This window comes from Anopheles merus, chromosome X (assembly GCF_017562075.2).
Source record: "Anopheles merus strain MAF chromosome X, AmerM5.1, whole genome shotgun sequence".
Classification (NCBI taxonomy): Eukaryota; Metazoa; Arthropoda; class Insecta; order Diptera; family Culicidae; genus Anopheles; species Anopheles merus.
The window spans coordinates 6,516,192-6,538,400 of record NC_054081.1 but is presented as its reverse complement, the minus strand read 5'-3'; the positions used below and the strand labels follow the sequence as shown (position 1 = coordinate 6,538,400).

Here is a 22,209-nt window from a genome sequence, read left to right as displayed (position 1 = left end):
ACAATTGAATATTATAGAAAAATGCAAAAATGCTGCATGCGAGGCAAAATTGACCAATTGGCAGTTTGACTCATGGCGCTTGGTGAGACTATTTATGGGTGTTGTGTTTGTGCACAAAATAAATAAATAAATAAATGATTTGGCCAATGATACTTGTTTTATACAGAGCCAAGGAAGGTCTTAACTTGCCAATACCAGAGCTCAAGCTTAGAACATTATTGATCAACCGACACCTTATTGAAAAACAACATATTATTTTTACAAGAAGCTTCCATCATTCTATGCCTGCTTAGTGCCAATAAGAATTGAATTAGCTTATTTAAATTGTAGATATATAAATAATCCTTCCGCTAGAGAAATGTATAAAAAAAGTAATAGATCCGCTTCCCCTACCACATAGTCAATCCAAAAACCCACCACTGAAATGGAACAGGATCATGGGGTAATGTTAAAAAAAAAAAACAAAATGAATTTAAAACAACGAAGCTATTAGTATCTTTTAATTAACGAAAAAAAAATGGCTGAAAAAAATAAATTTAAATACCAACTGCAAACAAACCAAAGCTGTGAGAAATGTGGAATTATCGAAGATCTTGAGCATGAATTGAAATAATATTTAATGATTAAAACCATATGAATAGCATGAAGAGAGCGAAATGAACTGAAATAATGTCAATTTTTTTTATTAATTATTTGATATTTGTTCATAAAGAGCAAATATACAGATTATAAATATATTTATAAAGAGAAATATGCACAACACCAATTGAAAAGCATATATTACAGCCAATATAGATTAAAGCTAGTAAATAAGATACCTTTGTTATAAGTGTCACTAAAGTGTTTTTTGTTTTACTAAAAAAAAACATACCTAAGCACTGTTGTTTTTGCCCCTATTGCCCCCTGTAATTCCAAGTTTCACGCTTTGTTTTGCATACTACCCATTTTGCCACAGAGCGATGCCCCGCGTGTCAAACTAGCATCAAGGTTAAACATCAAGTGATATTTTTCTTATCATTGCGTCATCATGAGACTTTGTGGAAGATACATAGAAGATCAAGAGGAATAATATTGTTTACACATATGATTAAAGACATATGGCACCTTTATTCTATACTGATGGAGTGCTATACTAGAATTGGGCTGTCGGTTTGCAGCTTGGTTGGTCGTCGGCTGGCTCACTGGCTGGTTCGATCGATTGTTGCTGATATGCAGATCGTCCAGCTGCCGATCTCAACTATATACCGGTTTTATACACCAACAATTGAGGTGTTTTTTAACCATTCACAGCCATCGAAGCAAAACAAACGATACTGCATTGCATATCGTTCGCTGTAGCCACGCGCCATCGACTTCTTGCTGGTCAAGCGTGGATGTCCAGATGGTTAACGCGACCAAACTAGTTTCGTTGTCTCTTCAGGTGGAAGTTTCTTGATTTGCATAACTCGACTAGCGGATGATTCTCGAACCTGGCTGCCTTATGTTTCGATTTGGAACCAGTTTTGGGGTTTCCGAAAATAGCAGCGACCACACAGCATTAGCGTTTATCGTTTATTCTCTCATCATCTCCACCGGTCGCGGCCAAAGGGAAGATCACTTCCAATTCTGCTGTGGTACAGTGCGATCGCAAGCTAAGCTCAAGCTCTCCGTGTCGAAGTTGTGTGTGTTTTACTGTGTCATTATGTATTGCTCTCTTCAATGCTATCTCCTACTTATTGGGTGTTTGCATTGGGTGGCTCAAACACGTGGACACGAGGATCATTTATCGTGCGGCAGACGCAAAGTGAAAACAAACTACCTGATTCACAATGGCGCCAATGCCATTGCAGGTCACTGGCCGTGGCATGCGGCAATTTTCCATCGTAAAGGCGAGCAGAATGAATACGCTTGCGGTGGCTCCATCCTTGACGATGCAACTATTCTGACGGGTAAGAAGTAACGCATTGGGTTTCATTTCAAGAGACGCAAATAAGAATATTTAAATGGTTCTTATTCTTTCAAGCATCTCATTGCGTGTCCACTCTAAGCGGCAAGATCTCGGCAGCTCTCGTGACAGTACACGTGGGACAAATCCACCTGAACGAGACCAGCGACTACAGCCAGACGTTCGATGTGCGTGAGATAATAATACATCCTGGGTTCAGCAAAGCCAGTGTCATCCACGACATAGCTTTGATCAAGCTCAGGACCAACATCAGCATGAACAGGTACGTGCAGCCCGTCTGTCTGTGGACAATGGACAGTGCGCTGGAGCTGATCGTGGGCAGAAACGGAACAATAGTGGGATTTGGGCTGAGCGAACGGGATGTTGTGTCGGAGCAGCTCAAGCAAGCCGCGATTGGAGTGGTGGATCCTTACACGTGCATTGCAAGTGATCGGGCCGTGTACGGAACGCATCTAACGTTGGACATGTTCTGCGGCAAAGGACAGAACGGTGTGAGTGCGTGCAATGGAGATAGCGGCGGAGGCATGTTCTTCGAGGTCAGCGGTCGGTGGTTCGTGCGCGGCTTGGTGTCGTTCACTCCAGCGCGGGGAATCAGTGGACTGTGTGATCCGCTCAGGTACACCGTCTACACCGACGTGGCCCAGTACGTGGAATGGATTAAGCAGTACGTCGATCAGCGTGTGCTACCGGTCGAGAGTGAAGTGCTGGAAGTGGACTACGAGGAGAAGCTGCGGTTGTTCAACTTTGACACCTGTGGTGTGAAATCCACAATTGTAGTTGATAATCGATATAACTTTACTCTACCATGGTTGGGAAAGGTCAAGATACCGAATGAAGATAGTCCGAGGTGCATGGTTACACTGATCAGCGATTGGTATGCTGTCGGGCCGGCACATTGCTTCAATATCGTTGTCATGTAAGTATTGTCTTATTATAGCAAAAGGTTTGCATAACAATAAACTTAATAAAGTTATGCTTTCCACCCAAAGACCTTATATTTCACTAGGCGGTGTCACCGGTAGTGAGATAGCAACATGCTATGATGGTAATGAGTCTACAAAGTGTAAAGTTTTTGAACAAATCCGGAAAATTCAGAGGGTCATTGTACATCCAAAGTTCGGCAGAATCAATTCTACAGAAAATATCGCGCTAATCGAGCTGCTGAGCCCAGCAGACACCAGTCAGCCGAACGTGCAGCCTATTTGCATGTCGGTAACACCAGAGCTTAGAACGAACGCGAAGACAAACTTATACGTGGCAACAAGAGGCAATAACATTTTTGATAACTTTCCTGTCCGGTATTTGGAGTCGGATGAATGCACGAGACAATACGCGGAAAAGCAGATTGTGCTGATGCTGGAAAACAAACGACTATGCGCCGTAATAGAGAGCATAGAGGACGAAAAAAATTGCTATCCACTGACAAGCGGTGCACCGCTCCAAGAAATGAAGACGTTCGATGGTAAGGAGCAATACTTTCTTCGGGGATTTGAGCTGGCTGGGCTGGCCTGCCGTTCCCCTTCACCACCAATTTACCAAAATATCGAAGGATATGTCGACTGGATACTGTACAATATGAGGTACAACGCGCTAGAAGAAGTGGATGATACAGATACTGAAATAACTCAGCAAACACTCGAGTCGGAGTGGAGCAAGTTACAGCAACAGCCAGGAAATGAAAAATTGCGTCTGTTCAATACGGATCAATGTGGTTCATTCAACCCCTTTAGCAATAGCATGGGAAAGGTTATTTACATGCCATGGATGGGATTACTTGAAGGTGGAAATTTGCAGTTCACAACCAGCACAGTAGTGCTCATTAGCGAATGGTACGTCTTGGCGCCCCAAACCAGTGTGCAGGACGATGTAGATTGGTAAGTATCTATGCGTGATGTGTAGCTGATCCTATGGTTTCTCTAAGTCTCTTTCGCGTGTCTTCCTTCCATACCCATTATATTTCTATGTAAATCGTCCTCTCTCTTTATTTCTCTTGCTTGCTCGTCCTTTTTTGCAGGCGATCCATTGTCCTGGGAGAATTCTTCTTCCCCACACGATACTCAACGCAAATTAAAAACATAATCTTTCCTCCGCCCGATCATCCTAGGCAGCTATTTGTACTGATAGAACTGCTCGAGCCAGCTGATCTGACAAATCCTTCCATCAAGCCGATCTGTTTGCCCTTCATGGATGGGCTGCATCGTAACAAACCCGCAGATGTTATTCTATCGTCCTCTAACTTGTTCTTTTTATACGAAATCAAAGTGCTAAAGATGACCGATTACCAGAAATGCCAGCAGAGACTTTTTCACTTAGGTCACCCTATCACCTTGAACACGGACGTATCATGTGCAGTAGAGGATTTTGCAACATTTCACCAAGCGTCATTGAATTCCATTCCGGGTAGCCCGTATATGGTGAGGGTACCGTACGAAGACGGCCCGCGCTACTTTCTGCACGGCATGCATGTCGATGCGTCATTCATTCTCTCACACCTAGGTCACGGTCCGTACATATTTCACAAGATTGAGCAGACAGATCTTGCATGGATACTTCAGAACGTGCGAGAAAATGAACGACAATCTTCGTATCCCGGCAAGTTAAGGATTGAACGAGTCAATGTGAAGCCAGTTGAATTTGATGCCACTGGGAGCGCTTTGTTTGACTTTGAAACCTGCGGCGTATCGTCAGACGGCTATCCAATGCCATGGTTGGGAAAAATCCTTACCGATAGAAACACCCACGATTATGTGATACTCATAAGTGATCGATACGTGGTTGGTCCAGTATACCATTGTGATGATGCTGATGAAGAGTATGTATATAGTTTAGTAGTTTGAAGATGTATTAGGAATGTTATCAAATCTTGTTTTTCAGGTGCTGGTTTAATGTTAGTTTTGGTGGTAGTACTGAGTCCCAAAAAGAAATGTGTTTGCAGGCAAACAACTCGGAATCATGCGACCTTCCAACGCAAATCATAGCAATCGACAAGATATTTGTCCATCCGCAGTACAATGCGACCAATCGTGCTAATAACATTGCGTTAGCTCGGCTTGCCACCGCTGTTGACACATCTCTTCCGAACGTGCGGCCCATCTGCTTGCCGATTATAAATACGATTCGTAGCTATGATATATCAAGCCTATTGATGGACTATTATGATTCATCACTGAATGTCTTAAATGTTACCAATGCTTCTGATAGGTACATCGACCAGGCAGAGTGCCAACATCGGTGGCAAGGATTGAAGGTTCAAATCACCGTTGGCAGGACAAATCATTGTGTGCTTAGAAAACGAACACTAACAGACGGTGATGAAGTCCATATTAACACTGGTTTCACGCTTCACTCACGACAACGTCACACATCGAGAGAAAGAGAGTTTCTGCGTGGGTTTGCTGTGTTTTCTTCGGCTAAATCAAGTATTTACTATCCCGATGTTTACATCAACACAGATCCGAATCTGGATTGGATTTTGGAAACTATGGAGCAGCGCACACGACTTCCTTTCGATCTGCGAGAGAAGCTGGTATTCAGCGATAAATAGGGAATCGTTGATATGGCACTACCACACCAGAATAAACAAGTTATAATTAATTTTGTTAAATCATTTTGTTTTAATTGTTTTTTTTCTTCCATTTGCCTTTTTACCTGTATGGCTGCGGGGCCATGGGGCTTTCTCAAGCTGAGAAAACATTCTCAAGCACTCAAAACTTGTTCTCAGACGCGAGCTCGTGGCCGTCGTCAATTTTTCTCACTCTGAGAAACAGATAAAGCCACTCAAGCTGTATTTGGAGCTTTAAATAGAAAATAAGATTTTGATCGCCTTTTTTTCAATAATAAACATTGAATACATTTTCCAAAGTGATTACTGAAAAACAAATAGCACAATTGCTCCTATTTCAATAAGCCAATCGCTGCATCCTCATCTTTCTCAAAGATTCTCAAAACCGATTTTGTTCCGATTCGACAAACGCTGAGAACGAGGGTTTCTCAAAAGCACTCATGAGTGCTTGAGAAAATGAGCGTTGAGAAATCCCATGGCCCCGCGGCCTATGATAACCCGCCCGGCAAAATGAGTGTATTTTTTGAGTGATTTGAGTACCGTCCCCCGTTAGCAGTCCCGTCCGGCAAAATGAGTGTATTTTTTGAGTGATATGAGTACCGTCCCCCGTTAGCAGTTACTCTTGGAGGAATGAGTTACACCCTCGCGCGAGCACTCCCCCTCCCCACCCGGAACGCACGGTGCGCTCTGCAGTTCTCAATGTGTTCGTGTTCTTTTGAGCCATGCTACCAACACATAAAAAGCTTGTTGTTTATTTCGTTTCTCGTTTTCTTTCATGCATAGACTCGATCGCAAATGCGCATCAATTCTAAAAGCAAACACAAACACGGTCATTTTTGGTTACATTACATATTTTATTGAAACATAAAGTAAACTTTCACAACTCAGTTAGAATCTATCATACTCAAGAATGGCGTAATACTGCAAAGTACCGGGTTGAGCCAGGCTGCGGGAAACTTGTCGACAATCTGCGTTGCCTCTGTTCAGCAAATTATTACCTGTCCTTCACACTTCACCATAACACACCAGCGCACGAGACTTTGAACGAAATGCGCATCAGCGCACAAACACTGCGCGCGGGACTTAAAACAAAACGCGCACAACCATCTCCGGCAAAGCGTCGCGCTGTGCTGGTGGTTTTGTACGCGTAGGAGGGGGAACACACGGAGCGATGGTTCGATGCTGAAGTGTAAGCGAGACAACACGATGTGACGAGCAGCTCCAAGTTGTTGAGCTCGCTGAAAGAAGACACACACATTCACAGACGGCTCGTCAAAGCACGGTATTTGTATTGGTGTTAGTGAAGCGCGCGTGTAAAACAGAATGCGAACTCTCATCGCAGAGCGTTTCTCCTTGCTTCCTCAAGTTTCCTCATACCCCTCGGCATGAATCCATTAAAATTTGGGCTCTCATTGTTTGCGTGGAAGCGCGTGAAAGAATGAGTTCTACCTGCCGGGGTCGAACGTTCCCGTTTGTCGGGACGAGTACCGGCTTCGAACGACGAAATCCGTTCGACGCTCATGAGAGAATGAGAATCGAGAGATACAACTGTCAAGCATTTAAAGACGTTAATATCTACGATTCAAGGAAGGTTAAATTTTTAATTTTGATTTGTTTGCCGTTGGAGTTGGATTTCATTCGTTATGTTATGATTATGTTGCAAAGATTATAAATATTTTGAAAATATACTTATATCCCATACATGTTCTTCTTTGGCTGCGTAACGAAAATACGGGGTTATACGTTATATATTACGTACCCTGACTATAATAAAATAATGATTACATGTTACATTTGATTTACTATCAACATTCAACATTCAACATTTACTATCAACATTGATGAAATATCGATGATCTATCATCACGTCGTCATTGATCATCACATTCGATGGGCAAATTCCATCAAAAACTGCCCGAAACAAACCAAACATACGAATATTAGTCATCCTTCACCAGATGTTTGTGCATTGTTTTATTGAATATTTTATACTGTTATTAAAATGGCAATATCTGCCAAAGTTGCGCAAAGCAGCGTCTAATTTCTTTGCAGATCTTTTGTTGAGCTGTAAAGCTTTAACCTGGTATACATGATACCACGGTGTTGGAATGTGTTCAAATTTGGCGTGATGTCAAAGGTACATGATTGATACAATTTAGCGGAAGTAATGCTCACTATATCCTATAACTTTTCAAGTAATTGACATATAAACTAACTTATTTTGGCTAGAATACATTAAAACCATTTCAAAAAATATTCATTTTTAAAATTTGGTTGATTTTTGTGAAAGTTAACATGGTTTAAAGAAGGAAAAAAGCTGTTATGATGAGTTTTTTTTGAAAACTTAAGGAGTCTCCATCATAATAACTTATACGACAAGGGAATTGAAACCTTGGTTTTTTCTTAGTTTGATGGTGTAGACCACAATGTTTTTCTCGGATTAAAGAACTATGATGGTGAAATTTTGAGTTTTCATCCCGGCAGCTTCACTGTACACTGGCGTGGCCTTCCTCGTTAGTTTTTGATATACAAGTCTTTATTGAAAATTAGTCGCTGTCCTTACCCTACCAGCTTTAAACGGCTTAGAAGGCATTTAGAAGGAATTTAAGGCCGTAGTCGCCTTAGAAGGCGAATAAAGATTTCAACCGAAACTTTCACGACTGTAGCGGGTTCTCTTCGAAATCTTTCAACTTTTTGATTCAACGAGAACAGATAGCTTGCCGCCATCTTAGTTTGTTTATATACTGGTTTTGCACCATCATTACTGTAACTGCCAAATAGAGTAGTGACAACGCTTTTGGTTCCGAATCGAGAAAGCGTGTGTTCAAATCCTGATTTTTATTTAGTTTTTTCTGTGTTTATTTCTTTTTAAATTAATATTGTCTTGCTATAATTAGAACAAACCAAATTTATGAGGAGCAAAATTAAAATAATACCTTTCTAAAAAACATTATAATGACTATGTTCACCCTTCATTATCAGGATGGGAGAATTATGTATCTCATTTCTCCTTTTACAGGGTTTCCCACGATTTATTGGTCAGTTCCCATGATTTTTTGTTGCGTTCCCACGATTTTTTGGTCGTATCCCATAGATTTTTGGTTCGTTCCCATAATTTATTGGTATTTTCCGATTGGATATCAATACAATTGGACCAAAAAATTCTGCGAAACGACCGAAAAATCGTGGGAACGCACCAACAAAATATGAGAACCCACCAAAAATTGATGAGAACCGACCAATAAATCGTGGGAAACCCTGTATTAGAGTTATCGAAATAAGTTTGATATATTAACACCTTCCAACGGGTTGGTCTTTAACAACCGAATAATGCAGACCATCTTTAATAAAGTTAAATAGCTCAGTGCTTAACGCAAGAGAACATAGCACGTAAATCGTGCTATCAAATCTCACGCTCATATCTGGGAACACTACAACAGTGCAGTGTTGAAGACGCTTGGTAAAGTCTTCTTTTGACAGTTTCAATTTCAAATTTGAAATTAAAAGCGAAATTTTTCATTGACATATTTCAAAGGCATTTAATTACTGCTAAATGCACTGCTGATCGCCTTCAATTCGCCGGCGAATGTTGATTGATGTTCGTTTCGCTGTCAAATGTGGTATCAAACAGTTTAGCCTCTTTCTGTGGGTGTTCATTTTAGGTTTTAGAGTTTAGTCAAACAAACACGACTTTGCTCGATCGGCGCTCTGTCATCAGTTCGATGTCTCATAGATCTGCCATGGTGCAGTGCAAAACGCTTATCTTTTGATCTCCAAAATGAAACATTTTCATAGTTCAAACGAAAATCCAGTTACAGAGGGAAGATTCAACACATAATTTGCTAGCAGCTCACAATAATAATAAAAACAGTGTTATTCAAATTTTACAACGAAAAATGGAAACAATCATCCGTGCCAAAACACATGCGGTGCATATATATGTATTTGTTTATGTATTTGTTTTTAGTTGAATGTCTTGTTCGATTGGTGCCAGAGCGCCGCCTAATATTGTGGACATTCTAAAGTAATTTGACTACATCGTTGAAGTCGTTGCGTTTTTGTTCTTTAAAAAAAATAAATTTTTGATTTCGGAAAGAAATTAAAAAAAAAAATAAATAAATCATAAATAAAACTTGTTTGCAGGTTCACGACTGTTCAATTGTCGGCGATGAATAAACGATATTTAACAACCGTACCTAGGCTATGAACGATCCTCGAATAAATTACCGAAAAAAATGTTTTCGTGTTTGACATTCCCCTGACGACAGTCTTAACGACCATCGTTAGCTGCATTGTCGTTTGTAATTTGACGATCGTTCTAATCGATAAAAAAATAATCGATGTACGATAGTCGTTACGACTCGCGATGCCAGCCAATGATTGTGTTTTGTGTAAAATTAAAATTAATATTCATTAAACTGCTTAACATGATCTAAATGTTCCGCTTTCCTTTGCTTTGAACGGAGCAACATGAATTATTATAAAGAGAATTTAACTTCCACGAAAAGTGTCTGAGCATCTCGCTTCAAAGTTATACTGAAAGATACACATTAGCGCAGAGAGAGCTAATATACTCACAAAAAGTCTAGCCAGCATCGGGCGGGCATCGAACTTCAACTTGGCAACCTGCTGGACGCAAGTGAATGACCATGCGCCTCCATGTAGCACCAAGGTGCGGTCTTCTTGTTCGACATCTTGTTGTTTTACTGAGCAAAACCGTTTCCTGTACATTGTTAAAAGTATGCCTTTTTTTTTGGGTGAAGAAAATTAGAAAACACAAGCTGCACGAAACAGATCTTCTCTTGCATGAACACCTCCAGCACAGAGCGCTTACCTTTGAACGGAATAATATGTATGCTGCTCTCACACGTCGCCGTTGCCTTACAGCAAATCATCAACAGTGTATCAGTGCTTCGCAGAGGAAACTAAAACACAAAAAAGCATGCAGCAGCTCTTCAATCAAAAATCCGGCCCACCCCGTTGCTAGCGGCTATAGATCACGCGTTCTTCCAATCGCCTTTTAATTAACAAGATGCATTTGATGGGCTTGGCGGGTTTATCCTTTTCATGCATCTGTGGGCCACCCAGCCCGAATGGTGCTACCGACGGCACGGCCCGGAATGCAAATGTTCGTTAACGGTACGCTCGGGTGTATCCATTACATGTTGCTTGTCCCATTACACAATCAGACAAAAAAAAAAAAAAAAAAAACAGGGTACAAACAACGGCACAAAAAAAGGCACACCCACCCACACGTACTCAGCGACGTAATCCAGTAAAATCAACTCCAGATGAAGAGCAAAAGATCCACCTGAAACACGGAAACCAATTCGCCAAATACACTACCAACATACGTGAACAGCGAAAGAAGAAAAAAAATCTGTTTTCCAGTTGTGCTCGTCTGTTTTTTATTTGTGTTTTATTTTTTCGCTAGTCTACCCCGAGTCTTCGGTGGCTTTTGGCCAGGTAGCTCGGTGCTTTATTTATTCGGCCGTATCCATCGGTCAATGAATGCGATGCCGGTGTCGGTGTGGCTGGTGCGCTTTCTCTAGTGCGATCCTGCCGAAAACCACTTCTAACCAAGCGGGTATGTTTACACGGAAAACTCTCTCGTCCGAATGTTCAGTCTCGGCCACAGACTGTGAACGAAACAAACAAACTAAATCCAACAAAAAAAAAGGAAAAAAAAAACACTCGTGGGTCGTGGTCGAGCGTGTGCAGCTATTAAGATAACTTGAATTGAGAAAAACAACAGAATTCAGCTAAAAAAGCGAAACAGCGAGAGAAGCGGGGAAAAACCCATGAATGTGGCATAGAAAAGGGGTGTGGCGATGGAGGGGGGGGAGTTAACATCGACCGCCAGCACACGGCAAGTGCTTCCGGGCCGAGGAAACACACATACCCATCAAGAGGATGTTACTTGTTTCCTTCCTGATCCTTTTCGCTATCTTCCACCCCCCCCCCCCGCCGACCCCTTTTGTAGGAGCTTTCGCTAGCGGCAAGCGTTTGGTGCCCGCGAGTCCAGCCAACCACCAACCACTGGCCAAACACTGTGCGCGGCGAGCTGCACTGTAACAACTAAACTTTTAATCAATTTTATAATTAATGCAGACGTGTTGGTGGAAAACTTTTGCCCCCCCCCCCCGCCCCGAAAAACTAGAAACCCCATCGCTTCGATGGCTGGCTGTATGTGAGTGTGTGCTGGAGGAACAAGGAACCACAAGGTGGGAAGAGCACAAAAGCGAAGCGTTTTATGTTATTTATGTTACCGCTGCCGTGTTGTCCGCCGCTGTGTCGAGCGAAACTCATCTCACACGGGTGGTTTTTGCTCCGTCCCGGGCGAAGAATGTTCGTCCGTAAAAGCGGGGGCCAGCTTTCCATGCGGCCCATGCTCCGATGGGCGAGAAGCAGGCGGCTTCCATAATCTAAGGGCGGATGGGGAAGTTGCGCTGCTGTAAACGATGCCGTCCGTCAGTATCGGGTGGATTTGGAAAGGGATGAAATTAATTGTTCTTCTTTTTTTGGGTTTTGCCTGAGAGGTTGAGAGGCAGTTGACAAGTTTTCGACAAGCCGTTTTGAGCGGATGGAAAGCTGCTGGATGGATGTAAGTGTGTAATTTATACGCATCAAACTATCTCCGATGAGAAGATAGGGTGAATTTAGGCGTTAAAAGAGGACATAATTTAACGCAATGAAACCCCAAATAACCCTGCTACAAACCCGCCTAAATGTATGCAATCGTACGAACAGAGCAAATTCATACAGAATTTTCACATTCCATCCCCTAAATGTATGCAATGTGACACACAGAAGTAGCTTAAAGTTTATTATAGGGGGTTTCAAGTCAGAATCAGAAATGTCAGCAAAACAATTGCAGTAGCGCAAGATTCAGTTTAGCTGTTCAAAGTTGTTGTTTCACCGCCCCGATGCTATTTTGAAAGGTGCAGTATAATTCTTTGAGGCGCTCTAGGTATTTTTTTCAGGGGCATTATTCATCGTTTTGCAAATATAAACACGGATTTTGAGGCTAATTCATTGTAATCAACGTTTTTGTGCGTTTTTCTGTGCAGAGAAACAACAACTTTTGACAGCTGAATCGAATCTCGAGGCACTGTAATTGTTTTGCTGACATTTGAATCTGACGTGTATTATTATCATTATTATTTATTCGAAATTTGTCGGACCTTTAGGTCTGCACAAAATGTATATGCTTGCTAGCTTACATTTAGTATCGATGTGTACGAAGATGCTCTCTAAACATTGGTCAGGACATATTGGAATCAAATAGTTCGAGGATAGCATTGAGTTCAGCATGCATAAGCTACAGAGGGTTGCTTTGTCCGTATCTCGTGCAATTCACCATAAAGTGTGTGTAGTAGTGATGGGAAAAATGTATTTTTTGTCGGAATTGATTCCGGCTAGCTCTGCAGTGTTCTGGAATCGATTCCGGATAGTAGGTTCGAAATTCGTTTCCGGAATCGATTCCGGATGCGGCCCCGGAATCGGAATCGAGTACGGAATAGGTTCCGGGATCGGCTCCAGAATTGATTTCTGAATCGGAATCGGTTCCGGAATCGACTCCGGAATCGGTTTCGAAATCGAAATTGGCTCTCGTATCGGAATTGGCTCCTAAATTAGAATTGGCTTTTAAACGGAGTCAGTTTCGGAATCGCCTTAAAAGTAGGCGTTTGGGTTCAATCATACTACGTACTGATAACTGCAAAAAATAAAATTTTACTAGTAAAAGATCTATTCCAATGGAGATTCGAGGACTGATTTCGTTCCGGAGTCAGCTATGGAATCGGTTCCGGAATAAATTCCGGTATCGCCTTGGGAGCCATCTCTGGAATTGGCTCAGGAATCGGCTCCGGAATCGGCTCCGAAATCGACTCCGGAATCGGCTCCGGAATCGGCTCTGGAATCGGTTCCGAGTTTGACTCCGGAATCGGTATCGATTCCAGCATTGGAATCGGCTCCGGAATCGGCTTTGGAGTCAACTCTGGAATCGGCTCTGGAATCAGCTCCGGAATCGGCTATGGAATCGGCTCTGGAATCGGCTCCGGAATCGGCTCCGGAATCGGCTCCGGAATCGGTTCCGGAATCGGCTCTGAAATCGGTTCCGGGTTTGACTCCGGAATCGGTATCGATTCCAGCATTGGAATCGGCTCCGGAATCGGCTTTGGAGTCAACTCTGGAATCGGCTCTGGAATCAGCTCCGGAATCGGCTATGGAATCGGCTCTGAATCGGCTCCGGAATCGGCTCCGGAATCGGTTCCGGAATCGGCTCTGAAATCGGTTCCGGGTTTGACTCCGGAATCGGTATCGATTCCAGCATTGGAATCGGGTCCGGAATCGGCTTTGAAGTCAACTCTGGAATCGGCTCTGGAATCAGCTCCGGAATCGGCTATGGAATCGGCTCCGGAATCGAATCCAGAATCGGCTCTGGAATCGGCTCCGGAATCGGCTCTGGAATCGGCTCCGGAATCGGTTCCGGAATAGACTCCAGAATCGGAATCGATTCCTGCATCGGAATAGGCTCCGGAATTGATTCCGAACACGGAATCGGGTTGGTCCGATTCCGAGCTCCCACCACTAGTGTGTAGGTTTGAGCCCAACGTTACATAGTTATAACTCATGATTCAAATTTTCTATGGCAGTAAAGATCAATGCTATTACCATATTTATCGGAGGATGCTAACAAGTGTCAATTAAGCGTTACCTGCCAAGGACTCTATGGAAGATTTGCTAGCTGGGTGATATGATGATATAGTCAAAAAATTCAAGCTGCAAAATGTATGCTGTCAACTGAATTCCATGTATTTTCATGGGATAGATGATAACATTTTTGGGCTTGTACGATAGCTTTAATCACTTCCCTTTTATTCGATAACATCCAAATACCTCCCAATGATTAGCTAATACATCACACTTTTACTCCATGATTTCGATGACTAACCAGGTAGATAGCGCTGCTGTTAAGCTTGAAGTAGCTGTTTCACTGTCTCAAGATGGCGCTGCTGTTGGTTTGTGGCTTAACTCAGGTGTACACGAAATTGCCTATATTTTGGCGCATTTCAATCCTAAACACACACCATCGATCTGTACCGCACAATCCATGTTTGTAATGCAATAACTATTTGATAGATAGATAGATATATAGTTGATTTCCTCTGTTTGATTTACTTTTCTGTGTACAGGCACCATTGCCACATGTTTCCCAGCTTTAGGATATGTGCCACTCAAGAACAATGCTCTTAATAGTTTGGCAAGGATTGGAGAGACAGCTGCTACAGCAATGGTTTGTTGTCAGGATCAGATGTAGTCGTAGGCTTTACGTCATCTAGTCGGTATAAAACTAAATCATCGTCGATCATCGGGAAATGCACAGCAATAGCATCAAGTGAGGTGTCAACTGTAGAAGCATTTCGTACTATTTTTGCGTCATTAATGGGTGAATGCAATTTGACAAACAGAAGTAGCTTAAAGCTCATGCTACAGAGTTTAAATATCCAAATGATGTCAATGAGCGACAAATTGTACATGAAACGAGCTCCCACCGTACACTTCCGTCTGTCGGTCTGTGTGTGTGTGCTGTAACGGTGTTTTCCTGTGCTGAAACAACAGACTCGCTAACCTGACACGTGACGCGCCTAAATGAATGCAACCGTGCCGACTGTGAAGCACTGCGCCGCACTGTTCGACCTAAACTCGTTCATTATCGTGAGTAGGCGTCGAGTATGGGAAACACATTTTTTTTTTTTTTTTTTGATATAAAATTCATCCATTGCAAACTAATCGATTTTGGTGTTCGCACCATGCGCCATGGTGCACAGACTCCAACGCGCCACGACCCAATAACAGCGCAATTATTGGAGATTGCGGAATTACATATCGATCGGGCGAGCCCTTTCATGTTTTACGCGTTTTGTGGCTGATGTTCGGTGTGGAAAGGGGGGAAGGGAAGGGGAAGGAGCAATCGAAATGCGTTCCATTGCATTTTGGTACGCGTTCGTCGAGAGAAGAAAGCGTGATTTATTTGCTGTTTTCTTCCTCGTTGGCTGCTGTTAGCAATTGGGGCTTCCCCTCATTTTTCCCGCCAGAGGGAGCTATTCATCGCCATAAAACGTAGTTGCCACTACAGCATGTGGTGTTTACCAAGGCTTCACAAATGAGTTCTATCGCAACGGATGCCATGAAAGCGATTGATAAACCGAGAGAGAGAGGGAGACAGAGAGCGAGAGAGATTGTCAGGGAAAAGATGAAATAGGCAGCAGAAGAAATACAATCAATAAATGCATCCCTAACGAGCACACTCCATCTCCAAAAGCTCGAGTGCTTTCTAAGGGGCAAGCACTTCGCATAATATCAGCCCCGCAGTGCCCCGCCAGAAAACCCCAACTTCATCTACTTAACGAGTGCTGCACCGGGGATGGGGCACCGAAATGGTTTCGGCCGGGGCAAATCGAATTTATTACAATTTCTAATAACTGTCAGCCTCCCGGTATGCGGGCTCGTCCCTGCTGATGAAAGCATCCCATTGCCAAATGTGGCCCGGCAGGCGGGCCCGGGGACAAACACAAAATCGCTTAACAAGCGCCACGAAACAAGGCTCCCGACACAAACCGGCTGCCGCAGCGAAATGTGGCCGCTCTTTTGCCGCACCGCTCGCAACATGCTTGTACGCGCCGCACACATGTAGCCGTGCTTGAAAGAAAAGCCCTCCGAACGCAGGATTTTGATCTCATTATTTTTCTCATTTTCCGCCATTTCATCAGCTGCGGATGGGGAAGGCTGGGTAGCAGGGTGGCGCAGAAGCATTGAGCCAACATCATCAAATGGTTCATCAATTTGGTTCCACCGTTCGGCTGTCTTTGCAACTGGCTTTGCGGGTGAGATGGCACGCTGCGGAGTGGGTTGGTGGGGCTTGTTGAGAGGAAGGAGGGGATGGGGATAAAATTTCAATACTTTGTTTCGGTTTGCCGCTGCCAATAATGTGTGTGTGTGTTGGTTAAGCACTGAATGAGATTGTTCGGTAGGCGACAGGCGTTAATCAGGATCAAATTGAGACGAGCGAATCTGTACAGCGATTTGAGCCGGTTAGAAGGGCGCGTAGGTTTCTGTTTGTTAGTATGTTTCTTGATACATGGATTGGATTGTGCGCTGCGAGCAATGAGCGTGGAATGCGCTCGGATAGCTTTGCCATCAAAAGGATTCGACAGTAAGTTCAGCGCGAGCACGTGAAGTGCCGGTAATGTAGGTCAGGAGTTGCCAAGCGTGAGGTGATCAAAAAGTTGGAAGGCGACTGCTTCGAGGAACGTCTGAATGGAGCAGAGGCAGGAGAGCACAGCGACATCAATGATGCAGATAACGAGGTCACTGGATGAGATTGCCAGTGCCATCTAGCAACTTGAGAGTAATAAGTCTGCTGGCAGCGATGGACTGGCGGCCTAGGTCTTGCCTGGAGAGGCTTACCGTCGAAATGCATCAGCTGATCGTGAAAATCTGGGAGCATGAGGAACTACCGGCGGAGTGGAAGCTGGGTGTCATCCGTCCAGTCTACAAAAAGCACGAATTTTCAAGTCATTACAGTCCTTAATGCCGCTTACAAGATCCTGCCCCAGATCCTGTTCTGCAGGTTTGCGCCCCTTGCTGCAAATTTTGTCGGCAGCTACCAAGCTGGGTTTGCTGGAGGCAAATCCACCATCGACCAAATTTTCACTCTGCGGTAGATCCTTCAGAAGTGCCGAGAGCGCCAGATCCCTACGCACCATCTGTTTATCGACTTCGAGGTGACTTTGAAGTTTATCCGGATGCTAGAAGCCACCATGAACGGGGTGCAGTGCAAAGTGGGAGTATCGAACTTGACGTCGGAATCGTTTGAATCTCATAGGAGTCCTAGGCAAGGTGACGGACTCTCATATCTGCTCTTCAACATCGCCCTGGAAGGTCTCATTCGAAGCGCGGGGCTACGGATAACGACTCAAACACGAAGCAGCAAGAATTGGATTGAGAATAAATGCCCAGAAGTCGAAGTATCTGCTTGCCGGAGACTCAGACCATCTGAGAAGCAGTGTATTAGTTGACGCTGGCAATCTCGAGGTAGTAAAGGAGTTCTGCTATCTTGGAAAGGTCGTTCCTTCGGACATCAGCAGCGAAAATTGTGCAGGAGAATCACCGACTGTTGAGATCCAGAAGACTTCAAGCCCGCACGAAATGTGAGATATAGCGGGGATCCTCCACGGACACGAGTCCTGGACCATTCGAGTGGAGCTTGCAAACGCTCTGGGCGTGTTTGAGCGACGCATCTTTGGCGGTGTGTTCGAGCCTGGATTGTGGAGGAGAAGGGTTAACCACGAGCTTGCTGAACTGTAAAGCGAATCGAGTTTCCTGACGGTAGCGAAGGCTGGAAGGATACGAGCTCGATGGCTGGATCAGGTGAAGCAGTACCTGTTGGATATCGGACGTCTACATAGCTAACTTGGAGATTCGATTGCAATGAAAACAAAACTCAATCAAATGACAATCAAATGATAACGTAGATAATCATTTTCCCTAATGAAATTTGCGAGGCGTATTGACGACAATATTTCAAATGTTATAATGATTTCATACTTTGGTTGGTATGTACCTGATACATAAAGGTATGTACCTGACGAAGGTAGAATTCTTTTCTGAAAAATATCTTTGAAGCTACACTCAAAGATATAAAAGGATTTTTTGTGTATACCTTACACCAACACTAATGATCGCTTCGTGTTAACTAGATCATTTAAAATGAAATCAACTGAAAGAATTATGTTTACTGGTACTACCCGAGAGAAAGTAAATGCAAGCCACAAATGGGGCCCTTTCTGTTGTAAGTTCGTAGGCTGAAATTTCAGCCTGTCAGCTGTTTGCATTGTATAGCAGTTTTCGAGCAGCTATCTAAGTGGGTATTATATACAGGTGAGTTTATCCCAAGGTGTATGAATATAGAAGGCTGATTTTTATCGCTTCTGCTTCTGAATGAAGATTTTAAGCGATTTTTGAGTATTCGTCAAGCCTCAAGGAAACTTGTTTGAACAAAAGTTTTCACCCATCTTGTCAAAAAGTGATATTCAAATTTGGATATAAAAAACATTCTACGAGACCACCTGCACTACATACACTTTGATTCCAGATTCCACCACGTCATCTCTTTGATGCACCTTGGGGTAAATGTAAACAACACCGTGTTTTCGAGCAGGCACTTGAATCTAATTCTAGCATGGAGGCTAGAATAATCTAGACTGAAAATTGCAGGCTAGTTTTTGTGTGGTTTTGTATGGAGTGTTTACATGATTTCAGCCTCCAACTGTCAAACTCCATACAAAAAGCTGACTAGAATCAGAAAGGGCCTCAATGTTAGATTTGACAAAACTATTAAATTTTTGGTTTGAAGCGGTAAAGGAACGAGACTCAAAGCCTATATGAAATGAAATATAAAATAGGACACGCATTGCTGTGCGAACAGTACTGCTGCTGTTTCGTTTGAAATGTATGTGCTATAGGTGGCTCTGTATCAGGCTAAAGCAGTGACCTGTTTCGTGGTCCTTCCCAAAAATGTAAAGGCCACGTCGTCAGCAAACCCGATGGTGTCCGCTCGTAGTCCCTCGAGCGGCAAGCGGAGTAGGTCGTTACTGTTACTGTTGGAATATAATTTAGGACGTATTCTTATTGAGTCGTTTTTTAAATAAAAATAAAAATAAAAATAATAATAGGGTAAGCATACCAATTGTGGCTATAGCACCAATTATGGCTATAACGAACGCTATTTTCGTTCTAAAACAGTCTATTTGCATTCTAAAACCACGGAAGGATTTTTCATTTCAAATATGAACATTTTAACTCATTTGTGCTTCATTATTTCCGTACTGCTCACTTCCGTTTATTAAATATCACCCTTTTAAATAGTATTGCCAGGATTTTTGTTATCTCTTACCATTTTGCTAAGAGCAGCGCTGTAGGATATAAGGGATTTTCAAGCATCTAACCATAATTTTATCTCAAAATCATCATTTTGGTGCAAAATATAAGTTATTCAATGACTTCTTATCAAATTTTACCATTATTTCATCGAAAATTTGTCTTTTTCCGTATGTCCATTATTGGTACAACTATCTTTTGATGCACCAAATATCGCAGTATACTATGGATGCTTTGTTGACAACTGTCGTTTTGGTCGTAGCGCGTAGTTTACAAGTGAACAAATCATGGTTTCTCGTTTGCTATTTTCACAGTATGAAGTGTTATTTTGTGTTTTAAGCATCATTTATTTGTAAAGTGTTCGACTCAGTAATCAGTGAAATAATCAGAAGAATGGAATCGAATCAGTTTTACCAAAATAATTCAGCTTCGAAAGACTTTCATACGATGAAAGTGAATTCTGAAGCCGCTCGTGGCGCCTTATTGCCAAATACGCTCTTGTTATTCCCTGATCGATAGTTAGGCCTAGTCTTGGCCCAAAGTATCTTGGCCAGGAGATAGTTGAACTATGGCTACGATTCTTCATTCAAACAAATTCCAACAGACCACCATGATTGTCTGTGCTCCTCTTCGTATCGCGCTGAAACGGTAGCTGGCTTCGGTGTAGCTTCCAGGTGATATGAAGGATTGTGAGGCGAAATAAAGTGTGTCCAAGTACTGCGTCATCAGAAAGATGTAAGAATGTAAAATGTGTGAAGGACTAGCCCCATCAATTGTGTGATTAATTGAGCGTGAATATCAATACAAACAGTGATAGAAAGCTGATAGTTTAAATTGTTAATTTTACGTATTCAATGGTGATTACATGCTTATTATGGCGCATTGATCTTATTATTACGTGATTTCAGTTAAAACAATGTCACAGAGTAATTTTTGATTTGAATATCCACGAGTTTCAGTATACAGCCACAATTGGCACAGCTATGGCGAATTGCTAGGAACACTATAGCCATGATTGGTACCTTGAGATGCAATTTATAATTGAATTTTTCAAGTATTTTGATAAACACTGAGTGAAAATAAAAAATACTCTCATATCCAACGCGTTGTGGGCTACAAGAAAATATAAAGACTTTTGACATTTTTCTCGGTACTTATTTTTACAGGGGTAAAATCGGTATCTTGATGACATATTATAGCCATAATTGGTACACTTGCACTAATTATTATTATTTAAAAAAAATGAAAATAAATAAAGTATTGTTAAGTAGGATTTTACATATGTGCATGCATAATTTAAGATTATTCGATACGTGAAAAAGAGGCTGTTCAATTTATTGAAAAGCAAAAAAGATAAAACACATCTTTCATAATCTTAACGTTACAAGTCGTTGAAATAAAAAAATGCAACATATATGTGTAGGTAAAGAAACACTGCTTCGGTTTTCATTACTCTTTCTTATCTTCTGCACAAATCCGAGCCAAATCGATCGGATGTACCATGTAGCAAATTGCGAACAAACGTCTTCATGCTCGTACCGATTTTAAAGTCCGATTCCAGCCGCCGCTCCAATACTGTGTGGACAAGTTTTGTCTATCTTATATTTATTAGATACCGATGGCCGCCCGCCCCATTCCAAGCTGCTAACTGTGACCCACAGCTGCGTCCCTTTTCATCCCGCTTCTGCCTTTGCTGCAGTGCCGAGGAATCTGGTAGCGTGTGCTCGTCGAGCACGATGAATCACCCTCCCGGGAGCAAATCCCGCCCGGTCGGGCGGGGCTAGTGGAAGGGAGGGTTGAAAGATTTATTTCCGGCTGTGCCATCTGTTTGGCAGCGAAGCTTACTTGTTGGCCGGAGCAAAACAAGACGATAATTACGTAGTATACCTGAATCGAAAGTTCGATTTCGAACGCAGCTCAGTGGATGCAACGCGCGTAGCCTACCATTCGGGCGTACACATTAACTGGGCAGCAAAGCGTGAGGGGCTGGCGCGGGTTTTAAGGCAAGCTAAGAAACGTCGCTGCCAATTTATTTGTGTGTGAGGCGATAATATTTATTGCTCGCCTACCGGCATACCTACTCCTCCCGCACAGCAGCGCGACCGGAGCGTGTTGGTGTGCCAGCGCCTGAGATTTATACCACCGGGACCGGGCCCGGGCCATTGCAACCCTTGAGCAGCGCTGTCCGAACAATATGTGACAACGTTGACGATTGTTCAGGTGCAGTGGTGCCGTCAATGTCTTGGCGATCCGTGGCAGCCTGCAGTGAATGCCGGTCGGCGCGCTGGCTTTTAGTGTGATGCACCCGAAGAGCTGATGATTCATGCATGGCTTACGCATTCCGCATTCGGTACGGGGGCCGCGATGATATCTGTCGGCCGCCCGGGGAAGAGAAGACCGGCGATGTCCGGCAGCAAATGTAAATAAATAAAGCATTGTGTGCGCAACTAATCTTCCACTCACCAACCCCACCCGGCGTGTCGCTGTCGGTTGACTTCCGGAGGGAGAAAGAAATAAAGTTGACCTTCCCGCTCTCCCACTCTGCCCGGCCATCGATCATACAATTCTCGTCACCCGCATCACGCATCAGTCAGTCGGGAGCACTCAGGTCCGTTGCCAACCGTACGCCCTAGCCGGGGTAGGGTTTGACAGTGGCTCCGACCGTGCACCGACTGCCGATTTGCCGCCGGTGGAGCGCATTTTCCAACGGCCCACAGCGCATTACTCATTCATGGACGGCAATGAATATGTAGCGAGC

The 22,209-nt window shown here is 43.2% G+C and overlaps 1 protein-coding gene across 1 annotated transcript; it reads left to right on the top strand.

The window, feature by feature from the left end:
• Positions 1-1,600: 1,600 nt before the first annotated feature.
• On the top strand, positions 1,601-5,543 carry LOC121596563. The gene is made up of 5 exons (XM_041921619.1): positions 1,601-1,928; positions 2,003-2,861; positions 2,935-3,819; positions 3,960-4,757; positions 4,820-5,543. The coding sequence occupies exons 1-5, from the start codon at positions 1,682-1,684 to the stop codon at positions 5,487-5,489; spliced, it is 3,459 nt and encodes a 1,152-aa protein (XP_041777553.1). The 5' UTR covers positions 1,601-1,681; the 3' UTR covers positions 5,490-5,543.
• Positions 5,544-22,209: the final 16,666 nt, after the last annotated feature.

Coding starts and splice junctions, on each gene's coding strand:
- LOC121596563 (XM_041921619.1), top strand. CDS start 1,682: ATGTATTGCTCTCTTCAATGCTATCTCCTACTTATTGGGTGTTTGCAT. Junction 2,862..2,934: donor TGCTTCAATATCGTTGTCAT/GTAAGTATTGTC, acceptor TTCCACCCAAAG/ACCTTATATTTCACTAGGCG. Junction 4,758..4,819: donor TGTGATGATGCTGATGAAGA/GTATGTATATAG, acceptor CTTGTTTTTCAG/GTGCTGGTTTAATGTTAGTT.